This window comes from Spermophilus citellus (assembly GCF_964194105.1).
Source record: "Spermophilus citellus genome assembly, chromosome: 7".
In the NCBI taxonomy this organism is placed as follows: Eukaryota; Metazoa; Chordata; class Mammalia; order Rodentia; family Sciuridae; genus Spermophilus; species Spermophilus citellus.
Window position 1 is genome coordinate 132,333,925 of NC_138188.1, and position 25,611 is coordinate 132,359,535.

The window sequence follows — 25,611 nt, forward strand, 5'->3', positions numbered from 1 at the left end:
AATTTGAATGAATAAGATAAAATTTTATTTCTGTACTTTGTGTATATTATACAAGTCAGATTCTTTTAATATATAAAATAATTTCATAATAGTTTTGTGGTTTATATAGTTTTTTTTTCTTAATTGAGATTTCACCTTTACTATTGTTGCTTGGAAAAAATGGGTTCTTTTCCCCCTTTTTACTGGCTGCCTCTGGACCTTTGAGTGCTCTGAATTCACCCTTAACATTTAACATTGTTCAACAATGTGATTTTCCTAATTCTCTGTTCATGTGAATATTTTCACCATTATTTTATAAACCTCTATGATATACATGAAAAAAACACTATACTCACCAGTAGATCTTGACATGTAGATGACTTACACGACTAATAGTTTAACTATTTCATTGACGATTGGAGCTTGGTCCTTTGAGCTTGGTCTTTCCTCTTAGAACAACTGTAACTTCTAGTGAACATATTGCTTCAGTGAGCAGCAGCCCTTTCCATTCATTCCTGAGACATCAATTCATGTTTAAACTAATAATTATGTCAAAAATAACTTCAACATCCAAAAATTAGTTTTGTAGTAGTTTTCTTATTCTTTCCAAAGCTTCTTGGATGATTTAAGACCATCTCTTCCCAGGTTTGTTCATATCTACATAAGTTGTTTTCACAGGAGCTGCTACTTCTTTTTCCCCTTCTTCCCTCCCTGCCTCCCTCCCTCCCTCCAGTTCTTCCTCCCTCACCTTTAGGTTTTTTATTATTGCCCATCTAGTTGTAAAAGCTGCTTCATTGTTTCCCAATCCCTAAGTCTCCAATATATGTTCTATCTCAGTTTTTTTTTCTCCCATGAGTCTTATTTCACCTGTTTTTTCAAACTTACTTTGATATTGAAATTTCTCATATTCTGACTGGGTGTGCTATTCTAAAGTCATTTACTTGGTTAGGTCAAAGCATCTTATTTTTCATGAAGAGCACTTCTTTGAATCTTAGTTTGGATACATATCCCTTCCCACCTCCCTTTTCTCACTGCCTGAGGATTCTTAATTATTGCCCAAATCTGTTTCTCTATGTATAATCATCATATAAACTGCTTATAAAACATAAATTTTGAAGCCAAATGTATAAGGACAGAGGAATTCTCCCCCCCCAAACATCTTTTAATGTTTATTTCTCATGAAAAAACTGATTTTGAGTTGTACACAATTGTATGTATAGAAGTATGAATAGAAATGAGTACTGTGAAGTAATTAATTGTGGAATGTTAATTGTTATGCTTGAGTTTTCCACTCTTTGAAAAGATGATGATGACATTTTATTAGATTCAGTGTCAATTAGGGTTCTTAGGGAAAACTGATTGGTCATCTTACAATATTATAAAAATGTATGGTCTACTACATACACTTTTTATTTTTACTAGATCTTACACAGGTACCTCTATTGGCAGAAATCTAACTGCACAGTAGTGAGAAAAATGTAATTTTTACCTTCTGCATTCAGAATATCAGAAGGTGGTTTAACCTATTTAAGAGCCAATATGTGCTATAAATTTCTAATAAAATTATAAATTTAATTTCTAAAGGCATATTATTGAAAAGAAAGTGATTCAGTATTAATGATACCATTTAAAGTAATAATGTTTTATTTTGTGAAATGATGAATGCTTTGCAAAATGATTTATATAATATGCAGTATGGAAATTATGGCATTTTTTAAAAATGTATGACAGAACTATCAGTAAGATCAGTAACTTGAATAGATATGCCATGCTTCTTTATGTGTAATTTCTCTAGTGGCAAATTTGTGATAAGTGAATGATGTGATCTAAAGACATTCATAAGTATGCCTTTTTACTTATACCACAAGGTATAAATTTCTAAGCCAGCATTGATGCCTTCAGTGACTTAAATGAGATTAAGTTTACAAAGAAACTTAAATTTTCATTGTTTGAACAGAATAAATTGGTAGGAAAATATACTATGAAGACCTAGTAGATTTTAAATATGATTATAATTCTGGAGAATTGAAAATTTCCTATTTTTTTCTTTAGAAATATGTTTTATTTTTAAATAAAAGTGTTTTATGTACTATGATGAATTAAAAAGAATAATAAATTAGTACTAAAAGGCAAGAAATAAAATTAATATACAAAGTAGAGATTGGGATAAATTTCACTGCAAATTGTTTTTTATTATTTGCAAAAAGTATTTATTATCAAGGCTTTAGAAAATACATTGCTTGTAATCCTGGAGTTTTCTTTCCTCTATGGTATATTTTTATTTTAAAAAGTAAATAATCATTTTATTACTGGAATTCTGGTCCCAGTAGTTATTTTTTTCTTTTGTTTTCTCAGATCTAGTCTTTATTTCCTTTGACACCAGTCTGTAGATTATAGAATCTGAGTAGTGATGGTTAGCAATATGATATGGTGCAGACCTCTGAAGTGTTCCTCAGGTGATTCTCAATGTATATATGAAGGGTTGAAATCTACTGCCAAAAACACATACAAATCTAATAGTCTCCTACTGATTCCAGGGGGAAAATGTTTATATTCCAAACATGTTCATGTATACAATTCAGTCTCCACAAGTGCATAATTCTGCTAAGGTTACAATTAAATATATAATGAATTTTAGAAAACTGTGAAAAAGTGTTCTTTTTCTCCTTTTGTTTTAGTGCTTGTAGAAGCAAGACACAGGTGTCTAGAAAATTCAACTGTCCATAAACATCTGTTCCCATAGTGCTCTCTTTATATGAGCATTAATTCAAAAAATACTTTAAATATATTAGATTTTTTTATATCTATGTATTGTGAAATATAAGAAAAAAATCTAATATATTTAAAGTATTTTTGTATTATTCTATGTATTGTGAAATATCTTATTTCTTTTATAATATTTTATTCATTCATCCTTCAATGAAGACCTAGGAGATTTTAAATATGATTCTAATTCTGGAACATTGAAAATGTCTTCTTATTTTTCTTTAGAAATATGTTTTATTTTTAAAATTGTTTTATGTTTTTTTGCTCAAAATTATATAGGCATCCATTTTTTTTTTCAAGTGAGTGTTTCTGTAATATTTGATCTTTTAATGCTATGCTAGAAAGAGGAAGAAAATTATATTTTGTGTCTTGTTAGGTGGGTATTATTTTTGGTTATGTTTAATAAAAGTATTTGTGCTTTGGTTAAATATGCCTTCAAATAATAACAAATGAGTATGTTTATAGGAAATCTTTTTCTCATGGCAAAGTACATACTAGACAATCTTTTATGATCTAAACATTTAAATATAAACTGAATTCTTTTATTGAATACCACAGGCAAGTGTATGTTAAATGTCAAAATTAATGTTCAACACTCCTCACTTTGATGTTTTTTTTCTACTCTTCTGTGTGTTCATCTTAACCCATCATAATATGTTGATAGTATTAAATTTCCCTGCATTACTCAGAATGCCCTAATTAGGAAAATAAAAATGTCTGATGGACAGATGATTTTATTTAAAACAGCCATAGGTCACTCCATCTCATTCCTTGAATATTCCTTGACCTCACAGAGAAATTAGGTGTGTAATTCCTTGACTAGTATTTTACTGAGTACAATATATTCACTAGTTTGTTATTATTCACTAGTTTTTCCTTTTTCTCCAGATTTGTCACACTTGGAAAGCAAAGCTCAAATTTTCAAGTGACTTTGCGTTCTGTTTTCATAAGAAGGAAGCATCTGTATTTGTTGATTTAAATATACATGAACTGAGAAGGTTTAAAGTAAACAGCTCTGTTGTGAAGACTTCTGTAATTTACCACTACTTATCATTACTGTTTCTACCTTCTTTACTTGAGTCCATTATCAAAGGGTCACTTTAATACTTGACCACGTTTTATAATCTACAAGAATGCTGAAGAAAGTTGACAGGAAGTCATCCAAATGCTTCTTTAGAATTATATCTAGTCTTTATCTCTTTCCTATTATACAGTTCATTTCATCACTTTTTCTCACATGATAGGTATATTTATTTCCCTATCATTGTACAGTTCTCTTTCTCTTTTACTACATATACCTGCAAAAAAACCCAGATCTTTTGTATAAGGAAATATAGAGAAGACTGGTAGCGTTGAAACCTATGAGACTTTATTTTTTAAAGAGTATTTGAATATTCAGGAATAATTCTTCTCATCATTAACAGTTTTCTTTAATAGTTATTAACTATATCTTTAGAATTGATTCTCAGTTTGTATTAAATACATAATTGTATGTTTTCTCAAAAGAGCTTACATTTTTAGAATTATGTATTTGGCATCTACTCTTTGGAATTTCTCTGTATATATAGTGGTTGCATTATTTCTTTTTTTCCCCTCTACACTCTATATTTTACTTCAGTGAAATAGCACTTAGAGTGATTGCTTAGGAATCACATTCTTTAAGTGATTCAATTTATCACCAGATAGACTTTTGTAATTATACTTAATAAAATAATTTAAAAAGAGCTTCAGCTCATCTTATGATAGTGCCTCCCCTGTCCTATCACTTCTGAAAATACTTCTTAGATTTTTTTATTGGCATTATACCAGATTATAACTCTGTTTACTTAATAGAATTCTAGCCTTCACTGCACATGGATGAGTCTCTTTGAAGCACACTTTTTCAGTAATGAAAACTCACTGATTTTCCCCCTTTTCATGTTTTTTTTCTTTTATTACTATATTGATCTTTCAATATCTTGGACGTTTAAATCCTATATTTTTTATATCATGGGTAATTCATTTGTTTTCTAGCCTAAGACACCCAATCAATCTTTACCCGATTACAACATCTCAGCATTGTTCCTCTTCTTTTGACTTAGGAGTAGTTATTCTCACTTGCTCAGGGATATTATTTTCAATGACTGCTTCCTAAATCTCGAATAATCCCTTTGGATCTTTTCTTTTTGTAGTGACCTCTCTTTATACTGTTTTTGTTCAGGTAATGTACTTGAAATGAAGCAAACACTTTATCAGTTCTACTTAGTTGTTTCTTTATGTCTTTAAAGATTTTGCCTCAGTGGAGAAGCAAAAGACAGGAAAAAATGCAATTGTAATACTTACTAACTAGGCTAGAAGATTGGGGAACTGGGTGTAAACCTTGGGGGATAATAATTCTTTTTATAGGTACAGAAGCATCTGTCTTTCTAAATTATTCTAAACAAGGACCTGCTTTTAGAAGAAGCAACTGCTGATCTTCATTTATTTCCTTTTGACAATATTCTGCAGTTTCTTCTCTCCCATGTGTAAGCATTACAGAAATTGGTTTATAGCTCTAATTTTATAATTGGCATTAAACCAAGGGCAAAATAGCTATGAGCATTGCACCTTGAAAATAGTCTGTTTTAGTTGTATAAGTGGGTGTTCTTTCTGTGAAATTCAGGTATGATTTTATTTGATACCCATTATTATCACATTATAGATTTATTTCTCCTATCTAATACACTTAGTCCTTTTAAAGAAGACTTTTTTTTTTTAAATTAGCTTTAGTTTTATTAGAGAAATCCCTTCACTGTCTCTACTCAAACTGTTGTTATGGATTCAACCTTGGAAAGATTTCTAGTTTCTTATTAAAGAAAAAAAAACTAAGAGGTGATAGAATGCTTTAAGAAATCTCATGCAAAGCTAAAATAATATGAACTAACAAAAATTTACCAGAAGGTTATTGATTTTGAAGTTCATCTGATTTGTATCTTTGCTTAGTTCAACTATGTCAAAGGTATTGTCTTTTCTCTTGTTTAGTGTCCAGTGTTGCATAAGGTAAGAACTCAGGGAGATTAATTTAATAATTTAATCTCTCTCTCTTTTTTTTTTAGATGATCTGTGATTTATTGCTTAGATCAACTTCCATTTTAAAAAAGATAAGAGCAAAATATACAATTAATATTTACTTTTTTATTTTATTATTATTTTTAAATACACGATAACAGTGGAATGCATTACAATCCTTATTACACACATAGAGCACAGTTTTTCATATCTCTGTATATAAAGTATGTTCACGTCAATTTATGCCATTATACATGTACTTTTTTGCATTACAATTCTTAATACACATATATCACAATTTTTCATATCTCTGTTTGTATATAAGGTATGTTGACACCCAATTCAAGTCTTCATACATGTACTTTGTATTTAATCTCTTTTCCACTTCTCTCAATCCCATTTCTCATGGTAGATGTAAAGGACATGACAAGATTTATTTTATATGCAGGTAGCTTGCATAAAGTTGTTTGAGTAATTGAAAATTATGAAATAAATTATGAAGCAAAGATGGAGATCTTCAGACTATATTAACTTTAGTATCCACAAAAAAGATTACCATTGGTCTACAAGTCTATTTTAGTGCCAATACCATGATGGTATTATGAAATGGATATCATTACCCTAATACATGTATGAAAACATGAATGGTGTGACTCTACTTTTTGTTCAACCACAGACATGAAAAATTGTGCTCTATTTGTGTAATATGAATTGCATTCTGCTGTCATATATAACTAGAATAAATAAAAAAGAAATAAAAATTTTGTAGGTTTCTTAGTTTTCTTCATTCATTTATAGAACTATAAACTCAAAGTTCACAATGAAATACCTTTAATATCAGAGAATGTTTCTGATATTCATCATTCTAATTAAAAACTCAGAATGCAATTTTTTTAAAAAATTTTTTTTAGAGAGTGAGAGAGGAGAGAGAGAGAGAGAGAGAGAGAGAGAGAGAGAGAGAGAGAGAGAGAGAGAGAATTTTTAATATTTATTTTTTAGTTCTCGGCGGACACAACATCTTTGTTGGTATGTGGTGCTGAGGATCGAACCCGGGTCGCACGCATGCCAGGCGAGTGCGCTACCGCTTGAGCCACAACCCCTGCCCCCAGAATGCAATTTTTTTCATAAATTTTTTTCTTGTCCACTGATCATCTATTTAAGTAGTCTCATCTCTGTTTAATGAAGAAAACATGTCAGATAATGAGTATAAAAGATAGCCTCTTAACTTTTCCATCTTGTATGTTTACAGCCTTTCTGTATATCATATAAGGATTATTTGTTTTTGTTTAATCTCTGAAATAATTATGTGTGTAGAAGCTAGCAGTAAATGCTATGTATTACAAGTTCACTTTTTTGAAGGGTCTTCTATCAGTTCTGAAATGTATTAGTGTTTATTCTGTAGGAGTTTGCCTTAGGAATTCTCAAGGAATTGTTTAGTGAAGGTCACTGAAATGTCTTGTGCATGTCCATCTATTTTTTGAAAGTATGAAATGAATACAAGATACAGTATGTTAGTTCGACTTATCATTATACTAGCCTTACCTTTTAACTCTTTCAGGCACTGATCAAATTTAACTAAATTTAAGTATTTTCTGCTTTATTCTTAGCATGGCTGCATTAGCTTTTGATGGCTACTGTACACATTTGATAGCTTTGAATGACAGAAATTTGTTCTTTCACAGTTTTGTACACTACAAGTTAAAAATCACTGAGCTACAGTCAAGGGATTGGGAGAGCCACACTTCCTCCAGAGATCTCTAGGTGAGATTCAGTTCTTGGACACTTCCAGCTCTGGCAGCTGCTGGCTTTCCTTGGCTAGTGTCTACTTCACTCAGACCATTCCCTCTCTGAGTGCGTGGCCGCCTCCTCCTTTCTCTATGTAAAACATAAATAAATAAATAAATAAACAAACAAATAAATAAATAAATAAAATCCCTCTTTTTCTCTCTTCTATGGATGGATATATGCGATTATGGTCCTCAGTGATTCAAATTACTCCAGATGCTAACTCTAATCATATCAACAAATATTTCTTCTTAGTCATATAAGATTTCATATGCAGATTCTAGGAAGTAGGATGTAGAAATAATTTGGGGGAACATTTTCACTTTCCCACTGGCAAAAAGATTCTTTCTTATGTAATTTTATTAAATGTTATATTGTTCCAGCAGGAATAACTAGTAAAACTGAATACAATTCAAAGCAGTAGATCTTAATTTTTTTGAAAGGTCAGTAGTAAAGTTTTAGTTGAATTAAAAAGTGAGGATTTAAAAGATTCAGTTTAAATTAAGCTATTTAAAATTTTTGTTAATTATAAATTTTATCTGCATTTTAAAATAAAAAACTTAATATTATTTATTAACATTAAACACATATTCATTTCTTCAGAATACAAGTTATTGGTAGAATAATCTGATTTTTCTCTGGAATATCAATAGTTTTCCTACTTCATTATGCATTTTCTCTAACAATTCTTTTCTTTACATTTTTATTCTGATTATCTAAATATTCCTTAAGAATACATTATAATATGTATGTATATGTAAACATTTCTTTTTTTTCCCTTTCTTATATGTGAATGTGTGCACACTTTTGTGTGTATGTGTGTGTGTGGTGTTTACTTGGTGGTTTGTATCTGTGGATTCCATCTATGGATTCAACCAACCTCATATTGAAAATATTTGGGGAAAAATGTGTCTGTACTTCACATGTACTGATATTTTTTGTTATACCCTAAAAAATATTGTTCAATAGCTGTCTACATAATGTTTACATTGTTTTAGGTATTAATGAGTAATCTACAGATGACTTAATGTATGTGGGACAATGTGTGTAGGTTTTATGCAAATACTATGTCATTTTATATAAGGGTCTTGAGCTTATTTAGACTTTGGTAACTAAGCTGACAGTAGTCCTAGGATGAGTCCCACACAGATACAGAGGAATGACTATATATATTTTGTTGAAAATATACACACACACACATCAGTATTTCTGTATATATGTGTGTGTATGTGTGTATATATGTGTATACATTTTTTTCTGTGCATATATATAAATATATACACAAACACATGTCTAGAAATACTGATACTCGGCATTGCACTCTGGTTTGGTTGTATTCATTATTGGAATAAACATAGTTTTGATATTATTGGTAAATAGTCATTGCCCAGGGCCTTGATAGTATCACACCTACCACCTTCTTATTTCTTCTAGATCTCTGCATAAGCCAACTACTAAAGGGTTAACAACTGGCAAATTATGGGGCCTGCACTCTGTGACCATTATCTCATCTGGTTGGTAAAGACATATATATGCTGTTTTTATCAGTATATGTATTTCAAAACATGTCTTTTTTGAATGTTTACAATTTTTTTCAGTTATAACTTTTAATGATAGAAAGGAAGTACATTTTGTTATATGAATTAGAAATGCCTTTGTTTGACCTGTACACTATCTAATAGTTGTTTTAGTCAATATCTTTTTCTTTTCACTGTACTTGAAGCATTTCTTTTTCCAAGAAGGATTCTCCTCACAGCATAAGGAGACAGTGTTTCTTTCACAGTATCATTTTTAAATACTACATTCCTTTACAGTGATTGGATAGAATTTTTAAAGTTTTATTTTGTTAAAAACTTCCAGTGTACTTAACATATACAAGATACACAATTTGAATAGCATAGCTGGGCAATTGTGATTATGTAATTCATATATTTTCAGTTTTTTTTTAAAGAGAGAGCGAGAGAGGAGAGTGAGAGAGAATTTTTAATATTTATTTTTTAGTTCTTGGCAGACACAACATCTTTGTTGGTATGTGGTGCTGAGGATCGAACCCGGGCCTCACGCATGCCAGGCTAGCGCGCTACCGCTTTTCTAGGAACTATACAAGTGAAATGGAGTGATAAAATATAGAAACTTATATCTGAACAACAAAAATTAGTAAAGATCCCCTAACGTTTGTGCATTAGGAAAATGTAATATATTTATTTTCATAACTTGGAAGAATTATTTTGTAACTTACAATATGATTCAATAGTACATTCTTAACAATTATATATTATCCAATTATTTAGTTTTTATCAAAAATTAATGGATTAATAGACAAGGGTGTAATTCTTTGGGCATATCCTGATTATTTCCACTGGGAAGTTCCATAATTAGAATTGCCGTACCATTCGAATTACTTTCTTTGAGTTTTTGATGCTTATTGCTAAATTGCTACTCAAAGATTTTATGCTACTTTATACTCACTAGCAGTGAACTAGATTTTCCATTTGATAGTATCAAGTGAACTCTTCTACCTATCAGTTACTGTACTTATTTATTACTGTTGAAAGATAAATTTGCTATACATTGTACGTTGATATTTTGATATTGTGAATTCAATGGTACAAAATCTTGTTATCTAAATATCTTTGCATCTGGAATTTAAACATTGGAACATAACAAAAATCCAGGACATTCTGCCTCCTTTCCCCAAAAAGGCTTCATAAGCAAAGTTAAGTTCAAAAAAATCATATAATTTTACTCATATGTATATATTTTCTCATTGTAATGTTTTAAAAATCAGATTTATTTACTATATGTCTCTAATTTGATTGTCTCAATAATTTAGGAAGAGAAAATTAAAAGCAAAGTGAGTTGTCCTATAGATAACTGTTTCAGGAAAGTTCAAAGTACTATAACAAACTTCCGAAATTCAGGAGCCTAAAGAATAGATAAACTATGTGATGTTCACAAAGTTTTTCACATATAGTAGAAAGATTTTTCATATATATCATTTGGTTATAATTTTATTTCTAAGAAAGGAGGAAGAAATTGGAAAATGAAAATTCTTTATCCTAACAAGCAATCCTGTTGACTGTTTGAGAAGGCAGAGAAATAACTTTTGGAAATAAACATACTGAAATAATTCAGTAGATGAGCAAATAATCCTTTGTCAGATGTGCAATTTGGTTTTTCCCTACCTACAAATTTAGAAGTTTTTCTGTTACCATTTGATACAGTCTGGCAAAAAACATGGAACTCTCATGTCAATGACAAATGATTACATTCCAGTAAGCAGCATAAGCATCATGTTTGTATTGGTTCCCTTTGTCTTCCAAGCCTCTTAGGGATAACACTGTAGGGTAAGATGGCTACTACTTACACAGTGGGTTTGTGTCATAGTTGGGGAATGTTGAGCTTTGAGAAACCATTATTTTAATAGCAAGCAGTACAAAAGCCTACTCTGTATATTTGAGAAAGACATTATTCCTCAGGATTGCCAGCTACAAACACAATCCTAAAAAATGGTCCCTGAATGGTATGAATATACTTTGTATACAACCAGAGATATGAAAAATTATGCTCTATATGTGTAATATGAATTCCAATGCATTCTGCTGACATATATGACAAATTAGAATAATAAAAAATGATCCCCAGTAAATATCGATAGGGACTTGATTCTTGGCATACACAGCAATAAGTGTAGGAGGGGAAGAGGATAATGGAGAGACTGTTGCTTCCAGCACTAATCATCGGTAACATCTGAAGACTTCTGTATGTATTACAACATAAAAGAATTAATGTTCTAAAGGATGTGGAGTCATATTCAGGGTGTATAAGTTCTTAAAGTTTTAAGTATTCTATCTTCAGCAGACATCTTCAAACATGATTATGCATTTATGATCTCTGCCTTTAGATTGGTTGTAGACCTATTTATAAAATAGAAGGATTGATTATGCAGATTTATAATATTTTGTTTTATCATGGTCTGAGTTTGTGAGTGAGTACCTTTTTTTAAACATGCTGAAGGGACATATCATTTGGGTTAAAATACTCCTGAAGTGAATTGGTTCTACTGATTCATGCTTTTGTGATGATGAATAGTAGCAACACACTGGCTTTAATCAGTGTTTGTGAGTAGAAGGCATAATGAAGAGGGAGAAATAATTTCGTTCCTCTTCACCACTAACCCACCTGCTCTGGCATAAACCATGACTCATTCTTTTTGGCCTCTGAAGAAAGTGCTATGGAAGTCTGTTCAGAGCAAGTAATGATCAAGACCTCTGTGTTCAGCTTTTGGCCCTGCTGCTTGATGATTTGGGGACTTCTGGCAATTCACTTAACCTCACTTAATATTTGGGTCATAAAGTTTTTCCAGAATCAAGTGAGACATGAATGTGAAAGTCCTTTCTAAATTATAAAAGCATTATACAAATATTTAATTTCCAAGAATATGAATACTTGAGCTTTTCTCTATTAAAGGAGACAGACTGGAGTATATGTTCTCTTTCAAAGCTAAGATCATAATACAGTTTCTAATCTGAATATTTCTTGATCATACTCTGCTTTTAGAAAGTTTAATAAAAATATGACTTTGTGAAATAGCTACAATTTCAGTCAGTCAAAAGCTCCATTTACATGACTGGATAAATTCAAAGTCCTTTATTCACTACTAACTCTAAAATGTTGGATTCAGCAAAACTGTATTTTATTTCATTATTTTTTATTATTGAAAACGCCAGTGATAACCATATGCAAATATGAGTATGGATGTCCATGGTAAAAGTATTTGGTTTTATATGGTGAGGTATACTTGGGTAAAAGAAGTTGAAAATGATTAGAAACTGTGTATTTGTGTGTGTGTGTGTGTGTGTGTGTGTGTATTCGTATTCAAACCTTTCTTTAGATTCATGAAAATGTTATCATTAATTCCTATGAAAAGGAAAAGAAGGTGATAATATAACTTATCCCTTTTTATAGAAAATACTACTACCACTACCTTTTGTTGGTTGATTTACTTACAGCAGTTTCCAAATAATCTTCTTATCTTTTTAATATCCACTATCCATTTAATTATCCACTCTACTGGCTGGTTTGCAATCAAGGAAATTGCCAGAGAATCATAAAATATCTAGGCTATAAATGAGTCGAAGAATCAATAGTAATAGCAGATGAAGAAAGCAATGCACATAGAATTTAAATGTGTTCTCTAAGGATGCACATTTGAATGGTGGTCTAGAATTTTTAGCATGTTTTTCCTTTCCTACTTGAAAGAGAGTATTATTTTAGAGTTTTGAAAGTGTTTTAAAGCAATAACATCTCATTATCTTTTTAGGTAGTTATTACTAGCAAGAGTGGAGAGATCTTGTATCGTATTTCACCATGGGCAAAGTATGTGGCTCGTGAAGGTGGTAATGTGAATTATGATTGGATATGCTGGGATCCAGAGCATTCATATAAAGTAAGAACAACAAATGCTTGTTCTAATATTTTCTAGGAAAATTAATTTTTACTTTGATATCTTCTATAGTTCAAAGTGTTCTCTTCATCACTGGTTTAGTACTTTTATTGTAGTATTCCTCTTAAACCACACATATATTAAAGTCCATCATCTGTAGTCCACAAAATGTATGCTAAGATTTTGTTTTATACTGTGCTCACTCTTAGGGAAAATACTAAATCTGTACTTACCAATTTATAAAGGATATAAAGTTGTGTTTTAATTTGTAATTTCTAATCTATTAAAGGCTTCAGAGATATATGATTTTCACTGACCTTTTTTTGAAGCAGGATTCTAAGGAGGAACAGAAAATGGGGAAGGCTATCTTATAAAAGTTGGGGTAATTTTATGACTGAATTACTGACAAAGGTTGAATGTTTCTTCAAACTTTTGTCTCCCTTAACTTATTGAAGAGTATTAATAAATGATTTGTTTGGTAATTATGTATGGATTTCATAATTCTTGTATTTTCTAAGACTTAGAAGAAAAAATAGCTCTTCACTCAGTGATAAGGTGTAAGCATTTACATAATTTAGTTTTTTGTCTAAAATAGGTCCACTAACAAAATGCCAAACATGATTTTTTCCCAAAAGAAAATATAGTAAATATAACCAATAACCTTCTATGTTTGAGAACAGTTGAGAGTTTTTGACTGAGTTTATTTACCAAGTTACTTAAGATGCTTGATCAGTTTGTGGCATACCTGAGTTCTTGCTTTAATTCTATATATATTTTGTATTCTGTAGTTTAAGCATTCCAGACCAAAGAAGCCAAAAAGTGTAAGAATTTATGAATCTCATGTGGGAATTTCTTCCCATGAAGGAAAAATAGCTTCTTATAAACATTTTACTTGCAATGTACTACCAAGAATCAAAGACCTTGGTAAGTAATAACTGTGATTTTTATTCAGATAAAATTTTAATGAGTCTGTTCTCTTATTAGAAAAGCTAATTACATGTGTCTCTTTTTTTGTGTTGAGAGATTAAGTATGTAATAGAAATGCATTTTATTTTAGGCTTCTCAAATTGCCCTGTAATAGTGATAGCGTAGGAAAGAGAAATGGAATAAGATAGAGCATAAGAATTTAAGATATTATTCCAATTTCAATTTTAAGTAATGTGAACTGATGACTTCCAAAATTGTAGATAAATATGTAAGCATAATTACTTTTCTGCAGGAGATAACCTTTATCAATTGAAGCGGTCATTGATCATAGCCTGTTCATTTTAGTCTGTTATGGAAGAAATCTTACATTTGTAAAGTACCTGGAACTCAATTTGCACCAGAGCATTGTATAAAGTCCATCTGGATGACTTACTTAATGCACATTTGTGGAACATCTTCTGTGAGACACATTGTGATAGATGTTCATGTATTGGAGTAGAATGACACTAACTCTGCCTTCATGGGAACAAGTAGGAGAATAAGTCACATATTGCTGCATTATTGATTCAGTATGCATTGTTTCCGTTCTTTTTCTTTTTAAAGGTAATGCTTTAAAAAAATCACAGTGTATGTAGCACCTGTTCCATTGTCTAGACAGGAAGATAAAATACATTCAATTACACTGCTTTTGCTAGGCACTCCAGATTTTTGCTAGAGGAAAGGCATGCAAGTCAGAGTAAAAGTTTTTGGTTAGATATAGATCTTAATTATCTGTTATGGTTAAATAAAAATTTCAGACACCCCAGTTAATTAAGTGCATAGAGAATTTGATGTTAGTTATATTTAATATACACTGTATTAATTTTTTATTGAATATGTCTCTCACATTATAGAGTTACAAATTAGTGTTGACCGAGTTTTTATAGAAGGTTCAACAGCACAAGGATTCTTTTATTCACCTTTGTGTCTGAATTGCCTAGCTGAATACTTAGAACATAAATGATTACAGGTGTGATTAATAATACAAAATTATGTTAAAACTAGAAATTGGTATTTGATCACAAGAATAATATTTATTTTTTATAAAACAAACTATTTTGTTATATGATATGTAGTAATTGACTTGTAAAATCTGAATAAGATTTTATATTTCTATTTTTCTAAGGCCTGGAAGACTCAATTTAATTTTTTTAAATGATAAACCAATAGCAGTGACTTTTCAGTAGATTGTAAAATCATGGAGAAGCAAGTACTCTTCTTTAGATGTATAAATCCTGAATTCTGATTGTTAAGTTTTGATTGTTCCATTATTAATGATATAATGAAATAAATGCATGAGAAACTACATGATTTCAACCACTAGAAATGAAACTAATTTTCACTTCTGTTTGTTTACAAATATACTTATGTATTTAAATGAAATAGTAATGAATATTTAAATTTATATAACCTTTAAGAAAATTATAAAGCTTCTATGAGCTGGACATTGAGTTTACAATAAGAAAAGTTTCTATGTATGTCACAGAATTGACATACATAGAAATGGATATTTGAAATACAATATCTTCCTTTTTGAGTCATTTCATTTTACTGTTAGTGTAAAACGTTTGGATAGAGAGGGAGGTGTTGTACGCCTGTGTTGGTGTGTATGCATGCATGCACACTTGCATGGAGTACTTTTATATGTGTGGAAAATAGTATTAAAGCTAGCTGTATGAAAGCTACTTTATAAAAAAAAAGATTGTGATATTTTTATGCTAAATAGTAAAAATGGCTGAAATATAAAGAAAAGGCAAAATAAGAAGCATATGTCATGAAATCAGTTACTTTTGTTTAATTTTCATAATCTTCAATATGGATATTACAAGTACAGTTGAAGTTTAGCATATGCAGATTGCCATATTTAATATTCTAAAGCCAAATTTAGAGTAGATTTGCATACCACTTATTGCTTATTAAAATGAAGACATTTCAAATAGCTAGCCAGTGTATAGCTCTTAAGAAATTAAAAGTTCAGTTTTTTGTTAGGAGGCCAGACAAGCAAATGATGTTTAGTAGTAGAACTTTCTAGATAATCAAAGGTTCTAGATTACTTGTAAAATTTAGGACCTTTCATGTTTTTAAATGTGTATCTGAATCCCTATTTGACCTTTGCTTACACAGGATACAACTGTATTCAATTGATGGCAATCATGGAGCATGCTTACTATGCCAGTTTTGGGTACCAAATCACAAGCTTTTTTGCAGCTTCAAGGTAAAAATGGAAGTCTTTGTATTTTTATATGGATCAAAAATAAAAATGAATTTAATAATTTACACGTTTTAGAAACTATTTCAGCATTAACATAGTTAATAGAAGTTGAATATCTATCCTTAGAGGTTGTCCCTGATATCACTTTTTATGGCATGACTTCTGAAACTGGTACATGTTTGGTGGCCCATGCTTTAGTTAGAAAATTTTCTCCTGTTGAAAGAGCTTCCATCCTTTCTGGAAAGATATTACTCATATAGGAAGGTTACTGAGGAGGCCTTTGGTAGGACATAGTCACAGAACTCTGCCTTTTTCTGACTGAAATCTAAGAAATGGGGCTCTTTGGGTAGAAAGATATTCAGGAATTCCATGTATTGCAGCATACTGACATGGATGACTACAAATTTAACTAGTCTAACATTGTCTCTGTTTCACTTAGTTTACAGTGTAGTGATATATAGACATTAATAATCATAAATATTGTGATTTCCACTGTTAGAGCTTAGAAGAAAATGGTGTTATAAAAGCATAGAATTAGGGTCTGAACAGCTTAGATTAGATCTGAACTGAGGTTGATACTGAGATCTAAAACATGGTTAAGATGAGTTGGGGAAAAAGTGAAATCTGCTTAAGTAGATAACATAGGACAGGAAAAAAAAAAAGATACTTATTCATTCTCTTTAAAGAAGTTCTGCTTTTGGGCTGGGGATGTGGCTCAAGCGGTAGCGCCATCACCTGGCATGCGTGCGGCCTGGGTTCGATCCTCAGCACCACATACAAAGATGTTGTGTCCGCCAATAACTAAAAAAAAAAAAAAAATATTAAACTTCTCTCTCTCTCTCCTCTCTTTCTCTCTAAAAGAAGTTCTGCTTGAATAAGTTTTCTGTATTTACAGTCTCTAAACCCTCCATTCCTATTCTAGATCCTTTGTTTTTGGGGTGGGGTACTGAAAGTCGAACCCAAGGATGTATTATCATTGATCTACAACCCTCGCCCTTTAGAAAATTTAAAAATTTTCAGACAAGGTTTTATGAAGTTACTGAGTTGGCCTTGAATCTATTTTTTTTTTTTTGTCTTAGCTGGGATTACAGGTGTGCACCACCACACCTGATCCATTTTTTTCTTGAACTCTTTCTACCTTTTTACATAAAGTTTTTGTTAAGAGTACTGATGACCTTTACATTGTTAAGTATGTAGTCAGTTTACTTGAACTTTTGGCACCATTTTGCACAATTGCATACTTCCACTTTCTTATAGGTATTTTCTTTTCTTTACTTCTAGAACATCTTGCTGTTGTATTTCCCACACCACTTGTTGCTTTTTTAATTTCTTTGCTTTCTCCTCTTTATCACTTGTACCATCAAATTTTGGTACTACTGCTCAGCTCTTGCTTCCATTCTGTTCTGTATCTTTCCCTTCTTACAGCTTTAATATGCTTTCTGTGCAACTCTCAAAATTTAGGTCTCAATTTTTGACCTCTCTTGTGAATGTCAGCCAGTGTCTATTTAATTCTGGAATACCTAATACATGTCCCAAGCTTAATGTATGCAAAATTAAAATTGTCATCTTATCTTTCAACTCCCTTTTCCTGCCATTTTCTCTAATTTGGTAAATGACGTTTTTCATCTTCTAGTTGTTCAAGCCAAAATCTTGGCATTATACTTGACTGTTCCATTCCTGTCTCTCCCTATGCTCTATCCTAACACCTAACCTTCTGTTGCTTCAAAATCTCCCAAATCTGGCTGCTCATCTGCCACCATTGCTACTACCCTGGTACAAATTGCTATTCTCTTTTGCCTGGATTATTTCAATAGCTCTTTAACTGGTCACTCTATTTATCCTTGTTTTCCTTCTCCTTCACTAATTTTCCCCCAATTCCATGACCAGAGCAGTCATTAAAAAATGAACATCAGATTCTATCACTGTCCTGCCCAGGACTCTATGATAGCTCCCCGTCTCTTTCAGAATGATACCCAAAGGTCTTACTGTAGCTCATGCTACTCATCTTGGTTTTTGATGATTCTTTTATTATTATTGTTGTTGTTGTTGTTCATTAGTGCATTGTATTGTACATAATAGTGGCGCTCATTTTGACATATTTGTAAATGTATATAACATAGAATTCTTCATTTTAGTTCCCAGTACTACTCCCTTTTCTTCCCCTACCCCTTTGATTTCCTTCCTTACTCAATTGGTCTTCTGTTTGTATTTTCATTGTTATATTATAGTTTTATATAAAATTGGAATGCGTTGTGGTGTATTCCTATATGCACCTAGCATAATTTTATTAACTCTGCTCTTTCTCTCTCAACAATTCCACTGAGGCTACACTAGCCTATTCTTCAGACGCTCTTAGTTCATTCCTGCCCCTGTGCCCTTCTACCTACTACTCCTTCTTCTCTGTAAATTGTTCTCTTTTTTCCTTTCTTTCTTAAATATTGCTTTTCCTCTAAAACTTCTTCTGCAAACTCTACTTAAAATGGAAAACCTGTCCCTTTTACCAGTGGCTTTTCTTTAAAACACTTATTGCTATGTGACATTCTATGTGTTTTGCTTATTTATTTGTATTCTAGTTAGAATATAAATTTCATAAGGACAATGATATTTATTTTGCCCACTGCTGTATCTCTAGAGCATAGAACATTTCATGACACATGGCAGATAACTTTGGTAAGCATTTTTCCAACAAATAAATGCAAGAATAACTGAAAGTTTAAGGATGTTCATTTATTGAACACGTTTTTCAGTACTGGGAAAAAGGCTATGTAGCTGGGATAATGAAAGGGAGAGGTAGGATATCACAAGATAATCTAACATGCTAGAAGGGACTAAAATAGGCTGTGCAGTAGGCCATAATAACAGGGGGATGGGAATGGGAAAGACAGTAGAATGAATCAGACATGACCTTCCTTTGTTCAGTGTAGCTCCACCTCATATAGAAACACCGATGGAAAGTTATATTCCATGTATTGTAATATGTCCAAATACATTCTTCTGTCATGTATAACTAAAAAGAACTCAATTAAAAAAAGGGAGAGGGGAGAACAGTAGTCTTCATCCTGAGGACAGTAGGAGCACAGTAGGTTTTTAATAGATAAAAAAATGATCATACTTATTTTTTGAAAAGATGACACTTGCTACTCAATGGAGCTGACTAGAGGAAACTTGGTATTTACTAAAGCCTGTACTGAACCTTGAAATACCAGATGGCCATAGCCCCTATTTCAAGGCCATAAACAATAACAAAGGCAAATATTTATTTAAGAGGTAAAATTGGTGTTATAAAAGACTGTAGTGTCAAACCATAGCATAAGTTAAGAAAGGCTTTCTTCTGGAAGTGATTTTTCTGTTACATGTAGACTAGGTCATTGTTTTAAACATAGACACACATGCATGTGATCTATCCATCTTTTCTGCTTGAGTGGTGACTAACATTACACTTTCCCTTGGTACACTGGTACCTGAAGAAGGCATTCCAGTTTGGGAACAAGTTCTGGAGGGCTGGCTTTAATTAAGACACTATAGACATAAAAAGAAATACACAGATAGCCCCGTATTCCCTATTCAACTGTACATATTCAAAGGAATGGGCAGATATGTGAGTGTGAATAACCATGACTGGCTATGCTGGAAAATGGAAATCAGAATATTTGAAGATAATCTTAACTATTTTGCATGCTCAAAATATTCATTTTGGTTAGTGTATAATTCTGTTAATATCATGATGTAATTTAATATTATTTCCCTTAACATTTTCTTAATAACAAATACTAAGCAATTTTGATTTGTATGTGTCAAGTACTATGGTATTTGCATATTTAAAGTATCTAGTACTATGCTGAGTAAAAAACTGGTGCACAATTGACTATTTGTGGCTGTAGCTGTAGCACTTAGCCAGCACTGGAGGCTCTAGGTTTAATCCCCAGTACTACAAAACAAGAAGAACAGTAATAAATCAATTGACTATTTGTTTTAAATATAATGTCATATTGTTTTTCTGTGTCCTTTAGTCGTTATGGAACACCTGAAGAACTAAAAGAACTAGTTGATACAGCTCATTCAATGGGGATCACGGTCCTCTTAGATGTGGTACACAGCCATGCTTCAAAAAATTCAGAAGATGGATTGAATATGTTTGATGGAACTGATTCCTGTTATTTTCATTCTGGACCTAGAGGGACTCATGATCTTTGGGACAGTAAATTGTTTGCCTATTCCAAGTAAGTACATATAATATGGAAACATATTCTTTGTTTAAAATGGATTTCAAGAGATTCACTAAATTCATTTTGTGTGTACTTTCTCATTATTATTTAATGTTCTTATTTTCATTTTATAAAAATTATATGAGGAAATTTAGCTGAGGTGGTGGCCACACCTGCAATCCCAATGACTTGGTAGGCTGAGGTAGGCAGATTGTTAGTTCAAAGCCAGCCTTAGCAACTTAGTGAGACCCTGCCTCAAACAAAAAATAAAAAGGTTTGGTGAAAGGCTCAGTGATAAAAACACCTCTAGGTTCAATTCTCAATACCCCACCAAAAAAGAGGAATTTTGCCTTTGTATAGCATATGTACTCATGATAAGTTATGTTAAATTTCAATATAAATCATATATTTTATCTCATTTAAAATATACACTTTATAATGTTAATTGTTTTTGAATACCAAAAGATAATCACTTTAGGTTGACTTAATCATGATAAATTTACTGCAGTTTTCAGTAGGCCATTTCAGTAGGCCATGCTTTATATTTCAATATCTAAATTATATTATCATGATTTTTATTGCAGATAAAAGATTAATTTATATCTATAATGACTTTTAACATTTATCAGTTCATACTCTTTGCCAGTATAGACTAAGGTTTAGTGTTGAAACAGTGTATTAAGTTTAAACACAACTCTAATTTTTTTGACCAACTTAATGGAAGGGTATTTTAGGTGATCAAATTTAAATAGCATATTACAAAAATTTAAAAGAAAACCCCAAATACTTTTAAATAATATTCATTATTCATCAAAAGTGAAAATGTCACTTATAATTGAGCAAGCAAAGTTCTGATTAATGTATAAGTTGAAAATCTGTTTATCTGAAAGTCTAAAATCTGAAATCCTCCACAGTCAGAAATTGTTTGAGTACTGATACTATACTACAAGTGAAAAATTTCACACCCAACTCTTGCATTCATGCTAAAAGTATTGTATAAGATTAGATTCAGACTATGTGTATAAAATAGGTAAATGTACAACATAAACTAATTTTGTATTTCAGTTTGAGTCTCATTCCCAAGATATCTCATTTTCTATATTGAAATTTTCTAAAGTCCCCAAAACAGGAAATGTGGAATACTTCTGTCCTAAGCATTTTGGATAAGGGATACTCAACCTTTAAAACTAATTTTTAAAATAAATGTTCTTAAAAAGTTTAATGTATTATCTTTTGGATATTGTATTATACATAAACCATACACATGCCCAGAAAATGTGCAGTATAGAAAAATTCTTCAGAAATGATCTTGTAAAATGAAGAATTCCAATTTTTCAACATAAATTTGAAGGCTTTTATATGTTTTTGCTGCACTCTTTTCTTAATATTATACATTATTTTATATTTCATTACCATATAGAAATCACTCATGTCAATTGAGGCAGCATAATATGAGAAAAGACACAAGAGGGTGTCAGGTTTCCAGGCCTTGCTTTAGTCCGGTACAAATCAATTAATCATTCTTATTCTCATGTATTTCATTAGAAGAGGAGTTAAAGTTTTGAAGCTAATATAATTCTGTGAAGGTATTTTTTTATTTATTTTACCTTTTTGAACATTGTATTTTATGCTATAGATCCACAAGAAGTAAAAAGGACTGAACCTTGCTAATTTTGTGATTATTAAGTAAATCTTATAAAAGTAGAATGTGTGTAAGAAATTCAATTAATTGAACTCTCTGGTTCACTTTTGGATGAATTATGATTGACTTTATCCTTTAAAACTGAACATTTCAAGGGCTGGGGATGTGGCTCAAGTGGTAGTGCGCTCGCCTGGCATGCGTGTGGCCCGGGTTCGATCCTCAGCACCACATACAAACAAAGATGTTGTGTCTGCCGAAAACTAAAAAGTAAATACTAAAAATTCTCTTTCTCTCTCTCTCTCTCTCTCTCTTAAAAAAAACTGAACCTTTCAAAATGCATATAGTAAATGGTATATTTTAATGTTTCAAAATAATTCTTCTAATTAATTACTCATTAAATAAGAAATACACAACATGGGTAGATTATTACATTTTAAAACAATTTTATAGTTTATAAAGATCTTTCTTATAATGTAGTTTTCTGTACAATGAGATCTCAAAAGAGTACATTTAAAATTATCTGATTTGAAGGGCTTATAGATCATTATTTTCAAGAACATTTCTTTATAGAAATTGGACAAATTTAACAATTATTTAATACTTAGTTTCCTTTTTATTGAATTGACTACTTTCTCAGATGTACACTTTTGGTAAATAAAATGTATTCTAGTTTTAATGTATGATGTTGCTATTTTTTTCTTCTGGTATTGGGGATGAAACTCATCCTAGGCAATTGCTGTACCACAGAGTTACATCCCAAATCCTGATTATCTTTTCATGTTGTTTGTGTGTCTACCCATCTAGCAGCATGGATCTGATGCAGTTTAGTTTCTAAGCTGTAAACTTATAGTGTCCCTGAAACTCAACAGTACCTTGCCATTAATGGGGAGACAAATAATAATAGCAATGCAAACATTATACAGCCTTAAATGAAACAGGTCCTGCTATGAAGCCTACAGTTTTGTCACAACAAATAGACATAACATATTCAGTTATTGCCTACAATAAAAAATAGTAAGCTTACAGAAGTGTTTACAATTTTGAATGGTGGACAAAGAACAAATGTGGTGTAGGATGTGATGATTATGAGGAAGGAGGAGAGAAGATAGAAGGAAAAAAAATTAAAGAATGAGTGAAAAAGGCAACAATAATTTGGATGTTAGCAGGAGAAAAAATAAAGATTGATACAGATAAGTGAGATAAAAAAATATAAAGTAGAAATTTTAAAAAATTAAAAGTAGAAAAATGTCAAAAGAATACAAAATAAAACTGAAGTATACTAATCAGACATCCTAATCCTCTATAAACTGATCCATGGAAAATATTCTGAATGAAAAGTTGAAGAATTGGTTTTCCCTTGGAGATAAAAAGTTGTTTGGCTTTCCTTCTCCAGTGTTAGGTCTGGAGCGTGATGCTTTCTTCACTCTCAGGGTGGGGTTGCTAGGGTTTGAGGTTTAATCCTGGAGATGGAACTCTGGGGGCAGTGTTTAGGCTTATGTGTGCTCTAGGCTCTTTGCCAAACGCCAGTTGGTCTGAAGATTTTAAATCTGTCACCTTCAGGTTCCAGCAATTCTAGTCCATGCTGTAAGACTGCACCCCAGGAATCTCCTTTGGGTTACACTAGTGGTGGGGGAGCCAATTCTTAGTCTACTATGTCACCTGTGGACCCCATAATTCCTGGTCACAGATTTTATCTCCAGACTCAATATCGCCAGCCCCCTCTTTTTCAAATTTTTAGTCAGGGCTTCTCTTCCTACAAGCAGCCAGATTAGAGGGGTCAGGGAAGCCAGGTGGTTTTCCATGACCAGTATTCCCCTGTGGAAACCTCTTTCCCTTCTTGAGTTTTTTGTGGTCACTTAGACACAGTGTCTGTCATGCAGTGTGGGTTTGCCAGGCTTGTTTTTTGGGCCAGACTCTGATTTGTAAGAAATCGGCTCTTCTGGCTTTCCTCCCATTGTGTCATGGCTGCAAAATGATTCCTTCCTCTGTTCTCCTCATACTGCCAGGAGTGATGAAGATTTGCATCTTATAGTTTAGTCCAGCAGTGTCTTTGATCTCTAAACTCTTCAGACCTAGACACACCTCTGTCCTCCCCCAAATGGGGGTTCCTTTAATTCCCTTATTGCTTTACTGTGTTAATGGAGGGACTGTTCTGGCTGTGTCTCTGGCAGCGGTCGCAGCTTCGCACTGGAAATTTCTTCCTTAGTTTATTATATTTGATCTCCTGAGTCCTTGATCTGCTTTGAGTATCCAATATTAATTTCCAGTAAAGTCCCCCCTAATCTTTTGTTCATTCAACCACCTTGCTGGGAAGCTGCCTTTCTGCTTTTCTTGGTTTTATAGCATGAAGCAGCCAAAGAAGTGACCTTTCTATTCCACCATCATTAGCCTTCCTCTGTTATTTGTTATTTTTAGCTATACATGAGAGTAGAATGTATTTTGATATACATATATCGAGTATACCTTTTCATTCTTGTGGTTACACATTATATGGAGTTAAACCCTGGTTATGTACTCATATATGAACATAGGAAAGTTATGTCTGATTCATTTTACTTTCTTTCTTATTGTCATTCCCAAAGTACTTCTATCCCCTCCACACCCACCCCATTGTGTGTTAGTGTCCACATAGGAGAGAGTATATTTGGCCTTTGGTTTTTTGGGGATTGGCTTATTTTACTTAGCATGATAGGCTCAAGTTCCATCTATTTATAGGCAAATGCTATTATTTCTTTTTTTGTGGCTGAGTAAAATTCCATTGTGTATATATACCACATTTTCTTTATCCATTTATCTTTTAAAGGGTACCTATGATGGTTCCAGATCTTAGCTATTGTGAATTGAGCTGCTGTAAACATTGATTTGGCTGCATCACTATGATATGCTGATTTTAAGTTCTTTGGGTATAAACTGAGGAGTGGGATAACTGGGTCAAATGATGGGTCCATTCCAGGTGTTCTGAGGAATCTCCATACTGCTTTCCAGAATGGTTGCACAAATTCGCAGTCCCACTAGCAATGTATAAGTGTACCCTTTTTATCACATCCTTGCCAATATTTATTGTTATTTGTATTCTTAATAATTGCCATCTGATTAGAGTGAGATGAGTCTTAGTGTAGTTTAAATATCCATTTATCTAACTACTAGATATGTTGAACATTTTTTTTCATATATTTGTTGACTAATTATATTTCTTCTGTGCAGTGTCTATTCAATTCCTTTGCAAATTTATTAATTGGGCTATTTTTTCCATTGGTGGTGTTTTGGGGTTCTTTTTATATCCTGTATATTAATGCTGTGTCTGAGGTATAGATAGCAAATATTTTCTCCCATCCTGTAAATTCTGTGTTCATGTTCATGATTGTTTCCTTTTTTGTGGGGAAGCTTTTATTTTGATACCACCCCATTTAGTTGATTCATAATTTTACCTCTTGCACTTATTTAGGAGTCTTATTCAGGAATTCTGCTCATAAGTTGATAAGATGGAGATTTCTTCTTCTAGTAGGCACGGAGTCTCTGGTCAATGCCTAGTCGTTGATCCACTTTGAGTTGTGTAAAAAATAATTATTTAAATTAGGTTTTT

The 25,611-nt window shown here is 31.9% G+C and overlaps 1 protein-coding gene across 1 annotated transcript in view; it reads left to right on the top strand.

Moving 5' to 3' along the window:
• Nucleotides 1-25,611, top strand: part of GBE1 (1,4-alpha-glucan branching enzyme 1) — a 252,721-nt gene that overhangs the window by 101,957 nt on the left and 125,153 nt on the right. The window contains exons 4-7 of the mRNA XM_081301178.1: nucleotides 12,881-13,006; nucleotides 13,792-13,927; nucleotides 16,094-16,184; nucleotides 20,192-20,401. Of these exons, the coding sequence (XP_081157304.1) occupies nucleotides 12,881-13,006; nucleotides 13,792-13,927; nucleotides 16,094-16,184; nucleotides 20,192-20,401 (563 nt within the window). The remainder of the gene's footprint in view (nucleotides 1-12,880; nucleotides 13,007-13,791; nucleotides 13,928-16,093; nucleotides 16,185-20,191; nucleotides 20,402-25,611) is intronic.